This window comes from Leptodactylus fuscus, chromosome 8 (assembly GCF_031893055.1).
Source record: "Leptodactylus fuscus isolate aLepFus1 chromosome 8, aLepFus1.hap2, whole genome shotgun sequence".
In the NCBI taxonomy this organism is placed as follows: Eukaryota; Metazoa; Chordata; class Amphibia; order Anura; family Leptodactylidae; genus Leptodactylus; species Leptodactylus fuscus.
In genome coordinates, this window is record NC_134272.1 from 59,407,966 (window position 1) to 59,429,035 (window position 21,070).

At 40.0% G+C, this 21,070-nt stretch overlaps 1 protein-coding gene across 1 annotated transcript in view; it reads left to right on the forward strand.

The window, feature by feature from the left end:
• Nucleotides 1–15,179: 15,179 nt before the first annotated feature.
• Nucleotides 15,180–21,070, forward strand: part of GSG1L (GSG1 like) — a 105,527-nt gene continuing 99,636 nt past the window's right edge. Inside the window, exon 1 of the mRNA XM_075286013.1 lies at nt 15,180–15,734. Coding sequence (XP_075142114.1) covers nt 15,431–15,734 — 304 coding nt within the window. The 5' untranslated portion in view covers nt 15,180–15,430. The remainder of the gene's footprint in view (nt 15,735–21,070) is intronic.

The window sequence follows — 21,070 nt, forward strand, 5'->3', positions numbered from 1 at the left end:
CTTTAAAGAATATGAGGTTACATGGTAGTTCTGAATAGCATCTGCAAAAAGCAGAGAGACCTCCTGTTAACACAGCAGTCCATCCCGATTTCTGTCCTCTTCTTCTTCTGCTTTGTGAGAGCCCGGGACTGTGTGTCTGACACTGTGATCTGTAGTACGGGGGCACCACAAGGTACAGTTCTTGCCCCATTTCTCTTCACACTGTACACTGCTGACTTTAGGCACAACTCATCCAGCTGTTACTTACAGAAGTACTCCGATGACTCTGCTATAGTAGGCCTTATCACTGATGGCGACGATAGGGAATACAGAGACTTAAACCGGGATTTTGTTGAATGGTGCCAGCTGAACCATCTCAGGATTAATGCTGGGAAGACCAAGGAGATGGTGGTGGGCTTTAGTAAACGGAGGAGTGCTCCGACCCTGCTGGAGATCCAAGGAACATGTATTGAGATATTCAGGACCTATAAGTATCTGGGTGTGCTCCTCAATAATAAACTAGACTGGGCTGATCACCTGGAGGCGCTGCACAGAAAGGGTCTACCTGCTCAGGAGGCTGAGGGCCTTTAGAGTCCAGGGGACACTTCTTAGGGCCTTTTTCAACTCTGTGGTTGCTTCAGCCATCTTTTTCGGTGTGGCCTGCTGGGGGAGCAGTATATCAAGCAGGGACAGAAATAGACTTCACAGGCTGATCGGAAGGGCCAGCTCTGTCCTGGGGAGCCCCCTGGACCCAGTACAGGTGGTGGGTGACAGAAGGATACTGTCTGTGGTGACCTCCATGCAGGAGAATAAATCCCACCCCATGTATGAGACCTTGATGACACTTGGCAGCACTGTAAGTGACCGTCTGCTTCACCCCAAGTGTGAGAAGGAGCGCTATCGCAAGTCCTTCCTTCCAACCGCGACCAGGCTGTATAATCTACATCAGACCAAGCGAAGATCACTCCGCACAGAGAACTAATGATTATGATTATGAAGTCTTCCTTCTTTCTTCTTTTGTTCCTTAGCTGCTATGGACTCCTAGAATATCTTCTCTTCTCAGCTTATGTGTGTCTACCTCTGTAATATATTACTGTGTATTATCCTGTATCTGTATTACTATGCTGCTATAACATAATGAAATTTCCCCACTGTGGGACTATTAAAGGATGATCTTATCTTTACATCTTTTGTCAAAATGTTTCGCTGATCCTCTTCTGTCTCACATAATCTGCTTCCTAAAGTCCCCTGTCTCACATACTATCCCTAGTTTCCCCCTTCACAGTCCGGTCACCATATCCCCATTACCTTCGCTAGTGTTATCATTGGTAGTTCGTGTAGCTTTTCAAGGAGTTTTGCTGACATCACACTCACAGCCTAAGGTCCTGGTAGGTCCACTTCAGTATTAAAAGGGACTCTTTTATTAGGATTCCTTTTTGAACTAAGAACACATTGGAATAGACTTAAGAAAGGCTATTCTTCTCTTACCTTTACTATTCTGATCCTCGCCGCCGTTCCGATGTTATTTCATTTTTTCACTGTATGCAAATGAGTCTTCAGAAAACACAGGGGGCATTCCACTTTGTTCAAAAAGCACAGGAGGCATCCCCTGTGTTGTCCGAAGACTCTCCAGCGTTGCCTCCATCTTCTTTTCCCGATCGCCTCTTCGCCACATCATCGGCTGCATCTTCAGTCGAAAGAGCCATGTCTGTGCATGTCTGTTGGCCGACGGATATGTGCATTTGGCTCTTTCAGCTGAAGAAGCGGTCGATGACACGACGAAGAAGCAGTCAGGAGAAGAAGATGAAGGCATTGCTGGAGAGTCTTCAGACAACAAAGGGGATGCCCCCTGTACTTTCTGGAGACTCATTTGCATATGGCGAAAAAACAAAATAACACTGGAACGGCGGCTCAGATCAGAATAAGGGGGCATGCACACGGAGTTACGCTCCGCGCATTCAGACACGTAAACACATGTCAGAATGACCGCTGTAAAACAGAATCCCATTGACTTCAATGGGTGCCGGTTTTACGCGCGCTACACATTGAAATCAATGCTTTTAAAAGCCTCCCATTGATTTCAAATGTGTAGCGCGCGTAAGACCGGCACCCATTGAAGTCAATGGGATTCTGTTTCACAGCGGTCACTCTGACACGTGTTTACGTGTCTGAATGAGCGGAGCGTAACTCCGTCTGCATGCACCCTAATAAAGGTAGGAGAAGAATAACCTTTCTTAGGGCTGTTCCGACGTGGTCTTAGTTCAAAAAGGGATTCTAATGATAGAATCCCTTTAAATCTGTAGTGTTTTACAGAAACATCAAATAGAATGGGTATTGGCACTAGACATAATTGAAAGCATCAGCAATAGTAGCATATTTTTAATCTACTTCAATGACTCTTAATAGCTATAAAAATGCCAGGCTGTTCCTTTAACAACCTCACGAACAAACATAGAATAACAACAAAAAATATTGTGACATCATCCATCACAACGGAACATAGACAGGTTATACAATCAAACAATATTGTGATACAATTACAAAAGTTAGCTAAGAAATTATGATAAAACGCTATTGTGACATGATTAATAGATTTTGTTGCAAATTTTGCTGCATTTTTTTTAGCAAAAATTAGGAGTGGCTTGATAACTAATGGAAAAAATAAAAGATGGTCTTAAGACATTTCCCTTCTGTTAAATTTACTCCTGACTTTGGCTCCAAAAAACGCAGTGAGGGCCGTTCACATGGAGTAAACGTGCGTGTATTTTGACTTCAATGACATTTTACACATGAAGAGCTCAACGGAAAAATGGCCTAAGTCCACATTTTGTCATATTTCAAATTATTACCTAGAAAGCTTCTTTGTACCTCGTTCTATGCATTGGGTTTACAAGGTACCTAGGATTAATGACCTAAGTCCATATATTTCAATGCAGAAGAATTTACATTCAATGGAATAATGGCCTAAGTCCAATACAAACTTACTTACTTCACTCTCGTTGGTCATTTTTTCATTGAAATCGTGACTTCCGGTCTGTTGTTTATATTAGTGTAAAAACTTTGTCTTATTGTTTAAAAGGCTCTAAATCGACTTTTGCACATATTTAGCGCCGAAAAGGGAGGCAGGTAATTATTATTCTTCATCGTTTAATAATAGTAGTAATTAATTAATAATATTAAATAAATAATATTTATACATGAAGCTGCAATTTTTTTAATAAATAATGCAATTTATGATTAGGATTAACGGTGTTCATTAGCTGATTACATTGGATAGATATATTCCACAATAATGCCCGTTTGCTTTAGGCTAAAACTTTAAATTTAGTTTTTCTCACAATATTGATTTTTGGACTTAGGCCATTTTTCCGTTGAGCTCTTCACATGTATATTGACGTGTATTTTGACGTGTTTTTTTTACACGTGTAAAAAAATGTCATTGAAGTCAAAGGGAGTCTTATTTTTACACGTGTATTTTTTACACATGTATTTTGCCAAAATACATGCGCGTTTACTCCGTGTGGATGGGCCCTAAAATCTGCACCAAAGATGTGTTTCTACAATGTGGTGCCTTAGCGTTATAATGTTTTCTTATGTTTTGCCCTGATTTTATATTATTTAATACTGGGTTTTTGCACTTTCCAGCCTTTGGTGGAAAATTAGGAATTAATTAAACAAGTCTGTGCTACATTGCAAACAGGAGCGGCTTCTGCTCTGGATTTGTAGAAGGTAGGAGGAGATTAGTGGTCATTTGGAGACCCCAATCTTAGCTTAGTTTCACAGCATTAGTAGATAGCTGTAGATGAGAGAAGAATACAACCAGCTGTTCACTGGATCCCCTGCTCACAGAAGAAAGCCATCTTGAACCCATTTTATCATGATCATGAACATCTCCTATGAAATTTTAGTAAGAAACTTAATTGCCATATGTGAGGAATTGCTTCTATAAAATAATAGGCTTCCATGTTGCTTTGTGACTGGATCTTGCTAAGTAAACTGAGCCTGTTTCTCAACTGCCAGCCTCTCTCCTGTGTCTTTATTCATACCTAACACCAAAGGCACCATCGCTCTAAGATTCCTTCACCATCACTCCAGTGCAACCCCCATCCCTGTACGATTTTAGACCTTTACTGTCCATTTCCACAATGCTAGCCTAGGGCTGCATTTAGCTATGGTATTATTATGTAACCTGGCTACCTGAGTTACTCTGAACCCATTTCCTGCGCCCGTACTGGAATTTTTCAGGTATTCTAACTTTGGCTTGTATTATGGTTGCATCCTGACTTGGCTATATCTATACTCTCCTGTAATCCTGGTTTGGTTTTCTCCGTACTCTCCTGGTTTCAGACTCTGACTAGCTTACTACTCTTTCTATCCACCATTGGTTCTCTGGTTTGGACATCTACCTGCAAGCTCAAACCGGGAATCTGAAACCTTATTCTGCAGGTGCAAGCTGGTTCCCTGGTAGCCAAGTCCACCCTACCTTGTGGCAGGCTCTGGTAAAAGCCTAAGAGTAGGCTAAGACTCTGTTACCTGAAGTGGTGACTTATAGGCAGCATTGTATGCTTGTGGGCTTCTGTTATAACCATTAACCTATCTAGGGAATTAGGGAATGACTCAAACAGTAATTCCATAACAGTCTGCCTAGGAATAAGCACAAACATGTAGACTGGAGTACAGCGTAGCAATATAGGAAAATATTGTAATGTCCTCACAATAGAGCCTAGCCTAACAACAAAGAAAACCGCTATTGTGCAAGGAATAAAGACAAACCCTACTGGGACGTCATCACAATAGAACTGTCTTTAGGAAAAATGTTAATACCATTACATCATTTCAATAGAACACAAGGAAGAGAAGACAATAATTATTACGACATTATCATAATTGAAGATTGCTATGGAATATAGAAAAATACTACTATGACATCATCATAATGATGAATCAACCAAGAACCAGAGCAGAACAATAATAATAATAATAATTATAATAATAATAATTATAATTAAACATAATAATAAATAATAATAATTATAATTATAATAATAATTATTATTATTATTATTATTATTATTTCAATATTATTCATGACACTATGGGAGCTCCATTATAGAATTTGTTATGGCCCAGAAGTCATGCTTTTCTTAGGAATTTTGGTACATGTCGTATTACCATCTGATCTGATATATTTATTCTTGTCCTGCCATGTGTAAGATCAAAAAAATAAAAAGTCATTTGCAAATGTTAAAAAACAAGAAGGAAACAAAGCTGCAGAGTCCACAGGGAAATTCCTTCATATTGTTACTATGACAATGGTGTCACGTTCTGCACTGTTAGTTGAGGCACCTTTATTGACAACATGTGTATTGAATTTTTTAATTTGTAGCAAGCACCTGAACCATTTCTTCAAGGGGGATTTTTCTTTATTGCACTGTATATTTGGGATATACTGTAGATTACCGTGAGAGCAATCTGTATACCCAGGTGTGTATATGTATAGGCAGGTGACTAGTGCTCTCTCCGCATTATTCTACTTTTAACATTTTTTTTCCTCACACCCTAAATAAATATAAATGAAATCTGCCAGGAGTTTTAAGTATATAGGGGATAGAAGGAAAAACTATAGGGTAAAAATGGACTATTACCTCCCTGGGCACTGCTCTTTCAAGAAGTGCCACAGGACTAGGCTGCAAACAACCCCTTTCCTCTGCTCTACATGATGGCTATAGCACTCAAAGATGAAGCGGTTTTTTTTAAAAGCTGGTATCTTTCTGCAATGTGTGGTTGGGATTAGCCAGAATCTCATCCACTTTGCAGGTAATATAAAATGTGATGAATCCCAAAACAGATGAGGAAAGGTGAGTATAAATGTAGGTTCCTAGTAGCCCTGACAGTGCTATACACTATGCTTTATAGATAGGTTCCTAGGAGCCCTGACAGTGTTCTACACTATGTTTTATATATAAGTTCCTAGGAGCCCTGACAGTGCTATACACTATGTTTTATATATAGGTTTCTGGGAGCCCTCACAGTGTCATACATTATGTTTTATAGATAGGTTCTTAGGAGCCCTGACAGTGTCATACACTATGTTATATATATAAGTTCCTAGGAGCCCTGACAGTGCTATACACTATGTTTTATAGATAGGTTTCTGGGAGCCCTCACAGTGTTATACACTATGTTTTATAGATAGGTTTCTGGGAGCCCTGACAGTGCTATACCCTATGTTTTATACATAGGTTTCTGTTTTATAGATAGGTTCCTAGGAGCCCTGACAGTGCTATACACTATGTTTTATAGATAGGTTCCTAGGAGCCCTGACAGTGCTATACACTATGTTTTATAGATAGGTTCCTAGGAGCCCTGACAGTGCTATACACTATGGTATATGGATAGGTTCCTAGGAGCCCTGACAGTGTTATACACTATGGTATATGGATAGGTTCCTAGGAGCCCTGACAGTGCTATACACTATGCTTTATAGATAGGTTTCTAGGAGCCCTGACAGTGTCATACACTATGTTTTATATATAAGTTCCTAGGAGCCCTGATAGTGCTATACACTATGTTTTATATATAAGTTCCTAGCAGCCCTGATAGTGCTATACACTATGTTTTATAGATAGGTTCCTAGGAGTCCTGACGGTGTTATACACTATGTTATATATATAAGTTCCTAGGAGCCCTGACAGTGCTATAAACTATGTTTTATAGATAGGTTTCTGGGATCCCTCACAGTGTTATACACTATGTTTTATAGATAGGTTCCTAGGAGCCCTGACAGTGTTATACACTATGTTTTATACATAGGTTCCTAGGAGCCCTGACAGTGCTATACCCTATGTTTTATATATAGGTTTCTGTTTTATAGATAGGTTCCTAGTAGCCCTGTCAGTGTTATACACTATGTTTTATAGATAGGTTCCTAGGAGCCCTGACAGTGTTATACACTATGTTTTATAGATAGGTTCCTAGGAGCCCTGACATTGTCATACACTGTTTTATATATAGGTTTCTGTTTTATAGATAGGTCCCTAGGATACGTTCCTAGAAGCCCTGGCAGTGGCATTCGCCATGTTTTAAGCCAATTTAAGATGTGTACTGAACTTGTTTGACCTAAAACAAATCTTGGATCTGAGCCACCCAAACCGAAATGAATCTTGAGAGGTTCACCCATCTTTAATCTGGGGCCTGGGGTCGGATTAATTATGAGATCTGGTGTCTGAATTAATTTATGGGTGTGGTCCGAGGTCTAAATTAATTTATGGATCTAAAGTAATGTTTTTCCCTTAAAAAAATGTATTACAGTACTTTTTTGGGATTATTTGAGGATTCAGTGGACTTTGACTTTGACCTTTAAAAAAAAAAAACTTGAAGAAAGATGTGTGGGGCGTCTTTATTTCAATACAGTGTTGTTGTGTGTTTTATATCCATAGCAGTGGAGTTGTTGAATATACCGTGTTATATTGCTAAGGCTGAGGTTTAGCAGTCATTGTGCTGACAGTCTGCTTGAAGGAGTGAAATGAGTATTAATTAGGTGAACTTTCATAGCTTCATGTGCCATCTGGTGGTAGAATCTGGTTAATACAGGAAAAATTCTTTACCTACAGATAGCCTTATGTCATGTTAGGATGGCAAATGTCTCATGTTACCAAGAACTGCAGTTTTACACGGAGATGAAAAGGAATTGAATGATTCCAATCAGAGGAGACATACGGTAACTTTTAAGGCATCAAGTTTAATATACTATATCCAATCTGCAGAACTCCTGTGCACAACTGACACTTGTTTTGGGCAAATTGGTTTGCAATGAACCCCATTCGACCCAAATATAAAATTTGGGATTAGTCTCAGACTTGGAACCTAGTCTAAGGCCAATATAAGAAAATGCATCTAAAACACTGCAGAAAAAACGGAGTGGAAAAAAAATGCAACAAATTCAGGGGGAAAACGCAATGTTTTTGCAAGGATTAGTAGAATTGATTGGGGTTTTTTTTTATTTTCATCCGTAATGTGGAGAAAAGATTCAATAAAATCTCATTCACTTTGCTGGGACTATAAAATGCAGTATATATTTTTTTTCTGCAGCGTCTCCACAATGTGCGGCCTGAGCCTAAATCCAATAATAAATGTGGTGCTCAGCATGTATACTAGTTTTTGGAGTGACTTCTAGCAGAATTCTTGCACATGTTCATCAGTAAATCTGCACTGCTATGCGGTAGCAGTATGTGGTCATGATACAGCAATATTATTAGGCACTTTAGTTGTATTACATGCGTATTATATGACGGAATTACTTATTGAGGTATACTATTACACATCGTCTAATTTATGATAAAAAGCTAATTATTTGGGGACAAATTTCAGGTTCCATAGGTTCCATATTTTCATTATAGTGATCTTCAAGGCAGCTTACTGCTGGGCCTGTGTACAAGATCTAAGCCTAGGACTATAGAAAATGGCAAACATATCAAGTAGTCTTCTTTGCTTTTTTTTCTCCCAAGTTTGTGAATTCATCTTTAGACTGACACTACATAACTGTAATATCCCTGGCACAGGGGGTATGCTCCATCTGCTGTATGTCTGGTAAGAGATTACTCCATAATTGTATTTAGATCATAATTATCACTTATTATATCATATTGACATTGCAGGAAAAAAAAGTCTGTGTTTACAGTACCAGCAAAGTGAATGAGGTTTCACTAATCTCATCCATACATTGCAGAAATGAAGAGCCACGTAAAAGCTGTGTTTTCAAAACTACAAGGATTTTCTATATACAGTATATTTAATAGGGGAAGAAAAACAGGGAAAAGAAACAGCTCAATGAAAAATGCTACGAGAAAAACTCAGTACATTTATGCTGAGTTTTTTTATGCAGTGTTTTTAGCTGCGCTTCACTATGTGGGGCCTCAGCTGCTCTATTGTGGTTAGATTTTTCTATTAGTATTTGCAAGCCAAAGCCAATAGAGGAGAATAAACAGACAAGAGCTATAATAAAAAGATTTGCGCCAGGTCCATGTCTGAAACACTCAAGTTTGGCTTCCAAAAAGTGATACAAAATACTGACTAGGGCCTGGTTCACATCTGCGTTCGGTATTCTGTATAGGGAGTCCGCTTAGGGACCCCTTGAACGGAATATGGAACGCATTAAAAGCAGTGAGCAACGAAAGCACATGAATCCCATAGAGTATAATGGGGTCTGTGTGTTTTCCACGTGGTGTCCGCATGATTCATACAGAGAGAGAAAAGTACTTCATGAACTACTTTCCTCTCCGAATGATTTTTGCAGACACCTCGCAGAAAACACACGGACCCCATTATACTCTATGGGGTCCATGTGCTTTTGTTGCTCACTGCTTTTTAATGCATTCAGTATTCCGTTCGGGGGGTCGTCAAGCGAACTTCCTGAATGGAATACCGAACGCAGATGTGAACCAGACCTCAGGCTAAGGCCCCACATAGCAAAAAAGTGCTGCAGGGGAAAAATCAGCCAAAACGCATTGCAGCGGTTTTCACAGAAAGTTCGCAGAGGATTCCTCTATGGACATTTGGCTTTCATTATACCTATAGGGAAACCACCAGCGTTTTCATAGGTATAATTGACATATTGTGATTTCCAAGACCAAGACTGTTTTGGAGATCACAGTGTGTCCGATGTGCGTATTCCACACACTGCAGGAACTGTACAATTGTGTTTTTTCTGCAGCATTTCCAACCATCGGTATTTATGGGGCACCGGCCTAAAATACCACCTAGTTTTCTCTACTGGTAATGTAAAAATTCCTGAACTGATGTTTTATAAACGTAGCGACCAGATTGGCCAGTGAGCAATATGTGGAAGGTATGAGACACGAGTCTGAATCCTCCATCATTTTTCAAGACTATTATTCATGTTAAACTTGAAGCAGAAGGAAGCCGGTGGAGATGATCTCGGCGCCTCCTGGCAAAGATAACATAAAGGAACTTTTTTTGCTTAGAATTTCTTTTTTGGATAGTAATATAAAACAAAACCCGAGCGGATGATAGCTTGATACGTCTTGTCCTTATTCTTTCCTTTTGCACCAGGGCTACACGAGACTTGTTCGGCTCCAGTGGCAGCCCAGAGGATTACTTTGAGTTGCTCTCCTGTCATCTGCAGCTATCACTCGATCTCGAGCTCATGTCACTGTTGTATCAAATCGCTTACATATTATAGAAAATATTACTAAGAAAACAAGTGATATTGGGCAAACAGCAAGTATTTATCTTCAATAGTCACTGACCAATCACAATAATATCTCTGTATTTAACAACTTGTATAGTTCAATGAAAATATTCTAATAAAAGCACAATTTGCAATACAATAAAAAACCTCGATCCTTGGCTCGCACAAGTAACTGCTCTCAAGGTTTCTGCACAAATTAAAAGGTCCTTTTCATTGAGAATTTTCACTTAAAATAAATGTCAAGCCGACTGCTGGAGTCTGGAAATATTTCATGTTTTTAACTATCATTTCTACACACTCGTAAATGAATAGTTCAGGTGAATAGAAGAAACTTTAGAATATATCTTATCAGAGAAAAATATTATATATCTCCTGTCATCAGAACCTCTCCTGCCTGCTAAACTGCTCATTTCAGTGCCAGATTTGGAGACAAGCTGCAGTTCATAGAAGTCTATGGAGAGGGGGAGGGAGGAGGAAGAGAGAGACTCTCTAAAGTAGATCACAGTATATCTCTCACTAGAGCTTTACTCATATCTATACTGCTGGAAAATTGTTATAAAATTGCTAGTAATCTTAGTTTCCTGTGGCAGCATTTCCTTCTGCTTGGTTCTGACCCACTGCGCTTCTCCTCCCTTCCCCCTTTTCCATAGACTTCTATGTAACCTGTTCTTTCTGTGAGCTGCCAATGAAGTTGGATCTGGCAGTGAATAGAGTACTTTAGCAAGTAGGAAAAGGTTATAAGAAGAGATAGAGGCATTTTCCTCTGGTAAGATTTTTTACAAAGATTCTTAAATCACATTGAACTATTCAATTACCAAAAAATCAATTAAATGAACATAAAAAGGTTTGGTTTACCATTAGGCTTAAAAATATTTGTGCCAAGTCAATCCTCTAGTTCTCGCATGGGGTAACTACATTGGTACCAGAGAATGCGGTTGCAAAAGGAGTCCGAACGAACCCAAAAGGTGTTATTAAAGTCATTGCATGATTGGGTTGGGAATAGATTGTTCGCCTGACTATACAATAGTTACACAAAATGTGAGCTAGTGCCGAATCTATCTGAAAATCCCAGTAGTCAGCTGCTGTTCCCTAAATGGATAAATGTTTTATTTTATGTCATATGTTTTGGGTTCTCTGCTGAGGCCTCTAATTTGACCTCAGCAGTGATATGGGCACACCAAGCGTTAAGACATCATCATGGTGCTAGTATATATATAATGACTGTATAATGGTGACATCAGGCGCATTATATCACCGGGAGAGTACCGTATGCCGCAAGGAGGCCCTAAAGATGGTAAGTAGAAGTTAAGAACTATCATATCACATATCAAATCTCTGACATTAAGAAGAATTATAACTCATCCTAAATTGCACCAAAAACTGCACGTGTGAATCCTGCCTAAGGCTTTGAGACTTGAAGCACCTTCTGTGCTATTAACTTTAAATAGAAAACACTTTTGACGTTTCACAATCAACCTGACAAAATGACTCCAAGACAGCAGTGACAGCATTGCCACTTACATAGCGAGTACAAATGGAAAAATTATATATGTCAAAGTTCAATGAAGGGTTGGGAGACTTTAAGGGGAACCTGTCATTGTATGTTGTTTTTTTTTCTGCCATAAACTGGCACCATCATGTGCAAGATGAAGTACCGTATATACTCGAGTATAAGCCGACCCGAATATAAGCCGAGGCCCCTAATTTTACCACAAAAAAACTGGGAAATCTTATTGACTCGAGTATAAGCCTAGTGAGGGGGGGAAATGCAGCAACTACTGAAAAATTTCAAACATTAAAATGGCCGGAGTTTTTGGGTGCAGTAGATGCTGGGGAAGGGGAGGGGGTGTTTTGGTTGTCTGTCTGCCCCTTCCCTGAGCTTGAGGACTGGGTTTTTTTTCCCCCACTTGGAATTCAGCCTGGCTGACTATAGGGTATCTGCTGTGCTACTATTAACCCCTTCCCGAAGGAACAGGAGCACTGCAGATCCCCTATATTCAGTAGACCGGGCACTTTCAGACACAGGGATACCTAATGTGTATGTGTTTCACAGTAATTTCCTACTTTTCTATGTATTCTATTTACTATTTTATGGGAGATTCTATACAATACTATTGCGGCTGATCATAGACCCCCCCCCTCCCAAAAAAAAAAATATATTTTTTTTTTCTTTCTGCTTGATTCGAGTATAAGCCAAGGGGGGCTTTTTCAGCACAAAAACGGTGCTGAAAAATTCGGCTTATACTTGAGTATATACGGTATTTCCCTTGGCATTGCCGCCCCTCTGCTGCAACAGAAAGATTACTGCATGAAGTTATACATCTTTGGAAGCATAAAAAGTCTTATGTGAATGACTCCAAGTAGTCATGGTGGGTGGTAAGCAGCTTCGGCCTAGTCCTTTTCTAGTAAATCCTCCTGGGAGTGACTGACATCTCCCGTGTGATATAAGGAAGTGAGTAAGATGTTAATCACACCTAGGAGGGGCGACTAACAAGGGGACAGCTTGACTAGACTGTGTTAGGGATAGTCTAATAAACTATCCCCACATTGAGTCCTCATATAAGCCCCACTATATGTTTACCACAGCCTATTATGCTAATATCATCTAATGGGACCTGAGCCAGGTGACTGATCTAATATTCTGCATACATCCCATTGCTTATAAAGCGCATTAGCTGTATGTATACTAATAAATGCCTATCCTACACATTTCTGCACTATATACAGAGCGCTTCCTCAAGGGACCTTAGACACACACTAACAAATGGACAAAAGAAGAGAGCGCTCTAAATAGGACTTAGAGGTGGCTACCATCTAGAGACGCGAGCTCCATGCCTAGGTATCCGTATCCCCGAGCCATAGGGTGACTTGTAGATTGGTGGAAGTCTAAGCAGTCGGACTTTTGTCATCCATTGTATTGTAAAAGTGCCGGACATAGTCTGTGTGATATGAAATGCGTCGATGCATGGTTACTCAATGATTGTATGTTTTGCCGTTTTTAAAGGGTTTTGCTAGCATGTCTCAATATTATATTAAATAGGTTTCATGAGAGGTTGGAGTGGGAGTCAAGTGCAGCCAAGGTTTTGACACAGCTGAGGCATCAGGACGTTATGTATGGTGGTGCATTAGAAGAAAGAGTAGTCCGGGAACAAAGAGAGGAATCCATCAATGGCTTGTCTGGGTTCTGTATGTAAAGATAATCTGGTTTGGAATTTGTGATTGGGGTACATCTGGTCTTGGATCAGTATTATGGTGAGCCTGATCTATGGTCCATATTCAGTAGACTATGGTGGGGTTCTGTATTAAGGGACAGTTTGAGCTGTGTATTAGCTCAGGGGTATAGGTGGTCTATATTTAAGGATTTTATTAATGTGGGGTCTTTTGGTTTTGATTCAAGCACTCTGTATCTGTATCTCAGGCTGGAATTTGTAGTTACAGTATTTAGGGGATCTGGTCTAGGGGAGCCAGTCCTTGATTTGTATTGTTGTGGTAGCTCAAACAGTTCTGGTACGTTCACACTGTGGTCCTAATCCGCAAGGAGTCTCAGAATCTGCGGCAAGAGTCAATAGGATGCTTATTTTTTTCAGCGTCTTGCTGTGATCTCTGCCTAAGGATCCATTCACAAAGAGTTTTTGGGCGCTGATTATGACTCTGAATCCGCGTCAGAATCCACATGGAAAAAGAACGCCTCCACATAGAATTCCGGATTCCGCCTGCAAAAACCAACGCAATCAATGGGAGGCGGAAAATCCACGTCATGGATTTGGGCGTGGAATTTGGTGCAGAATTGGAAAAAAACGCGCTTGTTTTTTCAAAGTACATACCTTGTGCCGGAGGAAATAAAAACAAAAACTAAAAATCCTCCAAAAATGCTCCAAAAACTGCTTAAAAATTTTTTTTCTAATTCCTGAAGTGGATTTTTTCCTCGTCAAAAAACTCAGTGCGAATGGACCATAACATTGAAAATAATGGGAGGCAGATTCAGGGAGGAATCTGCTTCAAATTCAGGACTGAATCCACCACCAAAAACATGGCAAATTCCTACATGTGAACGTACCCTAATAGTTGTCCAGTGTACCCCTTCTATCTCATTGTCTGTTGAAACTTCCTGACTGTCTCTGTATTAGGGAACAATAAAGGAAAATCGGCTATTGTCTTCTTTCTAATTGGCAAGCCCATACACTTAATGTTCCTGCCTGTCACACTAGAATTCAGAGATATTGATACAATCTTTCTTGCTTGTACTTTGATATACTAAGTGTTGCCCACCCAGGTACTTACCTCCTTGGGTACCGACTCTCAAAAAACTCAATATTATCTTACCAATATTTTCTCTATATTTTATCTATATTTCTCTATATTTTCTTCCACCACCACCCCAGTTGCTTTAACTACCTCTGTAAGACATTGCCTACTTTCAGAAGCTTGTGGATGGATCATTAATCCTCACTTATCGTTTGCCTTACTCAAAGGGTTCTCAGCAGAAAAAATAGCAGATCCCTCAGTTCTGCCCCTGACATTGGATTTTGTGCGTTGCAGAAAGACAATGTAATAACGGTCTTCCTATAGTATGTGATAACATTCTGAAGAGAACTATAAAGGTATTTGGAGAGTATCATCCTTATTACTCCTAAATAACCCCCTGGATCATAAATAAAACATTAGCAAATGAGTATGTGAAATTCTATCTGTAAATTATTCTTTCTTCAATATTTATAAATCTCACTTCTTACAGACAGTCCATTGTATCTGCAGTGACCGGATCAGTCTTTAAATGTTATTATTAATGCATTATATTTATTCAGAATCCGGTATTTGACGGTACAAGCCGCGCGTTGTGTGACTTCATTCTTTATTTATATTCTAACTAGGCTACAATGACAATGAAAGCGATCAGCCTGCAGGTGTCTCCCATTAGAGGCTTTCCAAACCCCTCAATATCATGTGCTCATGTTAACAGATTTTAACTCAGCATCCCTGCTTCCTGAGAGGCAGACCACATATGATCTTATCAGCACACTGTGACATCTTTAGGTAGCTGGAGTGCATGACTTGGCTTCTTATCTGCAGCATATTTACAACTGCACAGCAGTGTCATATTGGTGGCTAAATGTTCTTTTCATCCTTGTCGCAGCTTAGTTGGAAAGTGGATTTGCATATATGTTTGGAAGACAGGAAACAGGACTGAAAGGCTTTCTGCATCAGTACTCAAACTGCATGTCATTTGGGCATGGGTGAATAATGAGGAAATCAAAGAGAAGACACAGAGCCCTGCTTGCTGTGTGTTTGAACTTAGTAGCCCTTTTGTTTTCAACTACAGCCTTCATCACAACGTACTGGTGCGAGGGGACACAGAGGGTGCCTAAGCCAAACTGTGGAAAAGGCAAGAAGACAAACTGTATCAACTACAATGGTGACGAGAGTCATAATGAGAGCAATTCCAATGTGGTTCACTACAGCTGGGAGACGGGGGACGACAGGTTTCTGTTCAGATACTTTCACACTGGGATATGGTACTCATGTGAGGAAAATATTAATGGATCTGGTAAGTTGATACCAATTTATTTCATGGCATAAGCTATTCTTGCATTGAATGATTGCTACGTGCTGGAAAGCTGCACATCTGTACTGTTTCATTGCAAACATGATCATATAAATCAGTTCTAGTTTATTACATCCAGGGGACTAAAGATGAAGGTAAAGATAAAGGAACTAGCTTAATCCAAGGTTGCAGAGCCTGTTGCCGCTTATGTCGGTGCTATGATTAGTAATTGCTCAATCACGTCTTCGGCTGCTAATTACATCAGTAGGATATTATTCCACTCCAAAATCAGCTTTTTGTTTTATCTAAAATGGAAATGAATCCCAATTACCCAGGCTATAAATAATAATTCGGGAACAATGCGAGAGGTCTGAAGTGACGGCAGGCTGACATTCTTTTATTTTTGTTGATTTCAACTTTGTGCCCATAAACTGCGGAGCGATAAATTACAATAAGGTGCGGATGTAATTACATTACCCAGTCTCCGCTTATAATTCACCCACGGACAGACCAATCTCATTATTCTGCTTTAAGAGAAAAAAAAGTTTGCCAATGTAAAGTGGTCGATTTGTGCCAGATATCTCATCATCTACTTATCGAATCGGGAATGAATGAATTTACTAAAGTCTGCCGTTTTAAGCCTATTTATGTTCTCGGTGGGGTGAATTTTTAAGGCAAACTCACCTAGAAAACCATCCCCAAACTCTTGGAAACCAGGCAAGCCTAGCTGAATCCATATCCTTACAACAGGTCCCTAGACTCAGGATTAACCCTTAAGTACTATCATGGTGTATCTCCTACACATATCGTTACGATAGACACCATGATAAGGGTTAAGGGCAACTCCTTTTATTAGCACATTAGTACCAGATGGTTTCATTAGTTTGTAGAAAGTTGTAATTTTCTAAATTGATTTGGACTATTCGTATCCCTTTAAGTGTTGTTTATTCTGCTTACTAGTATGCCATGGCAGGAAACTGCATTGGTAATGAGAGCAGGACCTCAAGCAGAAAAGACAGATGGGGCACACTTTTCTGGCCTGGTCTTGAAAGTAACATTGACACCTGTGGTGAATTCAGCCTTCCAGCTGGCCGGACTTCATATGCTCCATGTCCTTTATGGGATTTTTGAAATCATTAAAATAGATCTGAACACAGATGTCAAAGAAAAAGTATAATCTGCATAGGCTGAGCCACCACCTGGAAAATCAAGTGCATGATCATAATTTTTCACTGGTTATTGGATATAGGTTAAAAGTAGATAAAGTATAATACGTCAGATTGCTTAGGCACCATGGACTTGAACCTACAACAGCACTTGCAGACTATAGACTAATGGGCACTACCAGAGTTAATGAGAAATGTACATAACTATAGAAGGTGTCGCTGTTCATGCTCCCAAATTCAGATTGTAAAAATTTGGCACATGTATAGCGGTTATTCTGAATAACAGAGTCCCAACCCCTTTGTCAAATAAGTAAGTTGGTAAACATGATGGCGCATATTCCTTGAAAAAATGGGGACAAATAAATACATGCATAAAGTAATCCCTCAGGTTCCAGTGGTCTCAGGATACAATATTCCCATACAATATCTAGACTAGTGTGACCCAACATATAATGCTGATCTGGAGGTCCCATCACATCAGGTCATTTTTCTGTAAAGTGAGATTGTCTACAATATAGCGTGGCACGGCGTGTTATTTTTGGAGTGCGCTGTGAATACTTTTCAGGAACCTGGTAAAGCTTCTGGCACCATCATAGGTTCCAGAACCTTTACCTGCCTTTTATGTGTAAGGATTTGCTATAACTATGTTAGATAAATGATGATGGATCCTCCGTGCAGTCTTCTCCTGGCGCAACGTCCCCGCGTCTTCTTCTGGCTGGAATTCACTCTGCCTAGGCATCGGGGCCTAGGCAGAGCCGACTGCGCATGCGCAATCGGCTCTGCCTGGCCCGACGCCTGAGCAGAGTGAATTCCAGCCGGAAGACGCCACGGGGACACTACACGGAGAAGACTTCTAAAGGTAAGAGAAGAACCAGCGTTGATTGGCAATGTATAGTATTCTGCCAATCAACGCTGGTTCTGCATCGAACCTTAAACTTCGAACAGCTAGTAGTGTTCTATCGAGTATGAGTATCTCGAATACCGTAGTATTCGATCGAACACCTACTTGATCGAACACTACTCGCTCATCTCTAATTATTAATTTTTTACAGAGCTGTTTTATAAAGTTGCAATGGTTTCGACTTACAATGGTCATCCTGGAACCAATTTACATTGTAACTCGAAGGATCGGTGTATATAAAATATAGTCCTGAAATAAAACAAAATGGTGAATGCTTATGTAGCATATAAAACCTATTCAATGTCTACACCTAGATGCGGATTGGGCATTTTTTTTATTTTATTTTGATTGATATAACAAGGACATTGTATTTATGTGTGTCACATTTTTGGAAATCACAACATGTCAATTATACCTACGGAAACGCCACCAATTTCCCTGTATTGTATAATTTTTTTTTTGTGTGTGTAGATTGTCATCCCCATATAGGGTTCACAATTTACATTTTTTCCTATCAGTATGTCTTTGGAGTATGTGAGGAAATCCATGCAAACACGGGGAGAACATACAAATGCCAATGTGTGACTTTTTTGCTATTTTCTAGCTTAATAATTAATATATCTGTTAAGGAATTGCCATTTGAGCAATTCCCTAGTGCTACTGCTGAAACCTGGGAGGAAGGGAAAGACAGAGATAGTGAGTCCTTAACTTGATCCAGCCCCTGTCCCTACCTACTTATCACAACTGTCCTAATGACAGGGACAACTGGCCGACAGTCCCTTCTCTAGATTAGTGTACACAGAACAGGACAAGACAATACAACACAGAAGAGGAGTCAGCAAGCCAAAGTCAAACCAGTGAGACAAACAGTACCAAATCACAATCCAAAAGGGGAGTCACAACAAAAGCCAAAGGTCAGAAGTCAGTAAAGGCAATACAATATTAAGGAGAAGCGCTTAGCAAGGACAGAGTCACAATAGCCAGCAAATGTGTGGGCGGATGACCTGTATATGAGGAGTCCAGATCCCGCCCCAGACTTGATTGGTAGACAGGCTGTCAATCACAAAGCATACAAAAGTAACCCTAACTGTGCCAACGCAAAATGACCAGAGCCCTGGTGGTACATGTTGATTTAATTAACCTTGCACCCTTGGTATCTATTTGAAGAAGAGCTGACAAAAACTTTTGGTTCTTCAAGGGTAGGACAATTCACACGACCATGAAAAAGGAAGCACTATTCCAAATAGTCTTCATGTCTCCATGGTAACAAACTACAAACAGACAGATGACTAGTAACATGGCTAGTGGATCAGACTGCACAAGTATTTGTTTGTTGTCTGTTACCATGGAAACAAGTACGGCTATAGCATGCACCATTGTAACGTAGTGAATCTGCGGTACATGTACAGCATGGTGCTCATAGAGTTAACGTGCTATATTCTTTCATTGGTTTAAGCTAATATTATTTTGAGCTGAACATTTGTTACTTGCTATACCTGTAAGTCTGCACAGCAGCGGTGGCTGTAATACGAGGAGATTTATACGACTATCTGTAAAGTTGCTTCATTTTTCATTTTTGATACACTAGAGAAAAATGGTTGCAAAGGTGCACATATCCTTAAAATGGAAAATTGAATTGCCATTTTGTTATTCAACATAAATTAACCCAAAATGGAAAAGTCATGCCATGCACACCCCGCGAGTCAAAAGGTTGTAGAACCATCATTAGCAACATTATCAGTCTCTTGCATAGTGGGCACATTTGTGCCCACTCTTCTTTACAGAATTGCTTTAGGTCAATGAGCTGTGTGGGCATTTGTATATGTACAGCTCTCTTAAGGTCGACCAATTCAATTTTGATGAGGTCTGGACTTTGCAATAATGCAACACCTTGATTCTTTTTCATTTCCAGCCATACTGTTGTATCGAAACAATGATCCCTAGAACACTAGCAAATCTACATCAACCAATTGTGGCCAGTCAATGACTGCATGGTACCCTGGTCCTGTGGCTGCAAAACAAGGCCAAATCATCAATCCTTCATCACCAGTCTCAACAGCTGATATGAAGTGTTTATGCTGATATTCTATGTTTGGTTTCCACCAAGCTGGGTACTATTCATTGTAGTCAAATATGGATAAACGCTCCAGATCAGCAAACTGCCTAAACTTCTGCTTTTATAAAGGCCATCACACTTGCTTATGATCGATTAATCAAGGGCATTTTGTTAGCAGCACCTGACTGCTAGTTGTCCTCTTAACTGTTATGGAAACTGTAAAGGTGTACTTTATCTTTCACACACTGCTCCCACATTTTGGCAAGGTTTTTGTTATATAACAGACCCTCACAGTCAATGACATGTGATCAAAAGTATCCAGACACCCCCAAAAACATACGTTTTTCATATTAGGTGCATTTGTGCTGCCACCTACTGCCAGGTACTCCATATCAGCGACCTCAGTAGACATTAGACATCATGAGAGAGCAGAATGGGGCGCTCTGCGGAACTCATGGACTTCGAACGTGGTCAGGTGATTGGGTGCCACACATCACACAGGTCAATGCCAAACGACGCCTTGCTTGGTGTAAGAAGCATAAGCATTGAATGATTGAACAGTGGAAAAACGTTAAGCGAAGTGACGAATCACAGTACACAATGTAGCGATCTGATGGCAGGGTGTGGGTATGGCGAATGCCCGATGAACGTCATCTGCCAGCGTGTGTAGTGCCAACAGTAAAATTCGGAGGTGGTGGTGTTATGGTGTGGTCATGTTTTTCATGGAGCAGGCTTACACCCCTTGTTGTTTTGCGTGGCACTAACACAACACAGGCCTACATTGATGTTTTAAACACCTTCTTGCTTCCCACTGCCTGCAAGAGTGGAAGCTGTCATGAAGGCTAAGGGTGGGCCAACACCATATTGAATTCCAGCATTACCAATGGAGGGCGCCATGAACTTGTAGGTCATTTTCAGCCAGGTGTCCGGATACTTTTGATCACATAGTGTACATGTACGTCATTGGTCATTAAGGCCTTCTAAGGACCAGATGTTTTTGTTATGTACCAATAAAATCAGAGAATTCAGAAGTTGTACTTTATTTTCCATATAACTTTAAGTGTGTGTGTGTATAGTATATGTTATAGTAATAAAAGAGGAAAAATCATGGATGGTGTGTGTCACCAAAGATTCTTGTTTTGGTGATGTAGATCCTAGAAAATATGCACCAGTAACTGAATCCTTTAAGTGGCTGGAGTTTGGGTCCCAGATTTAG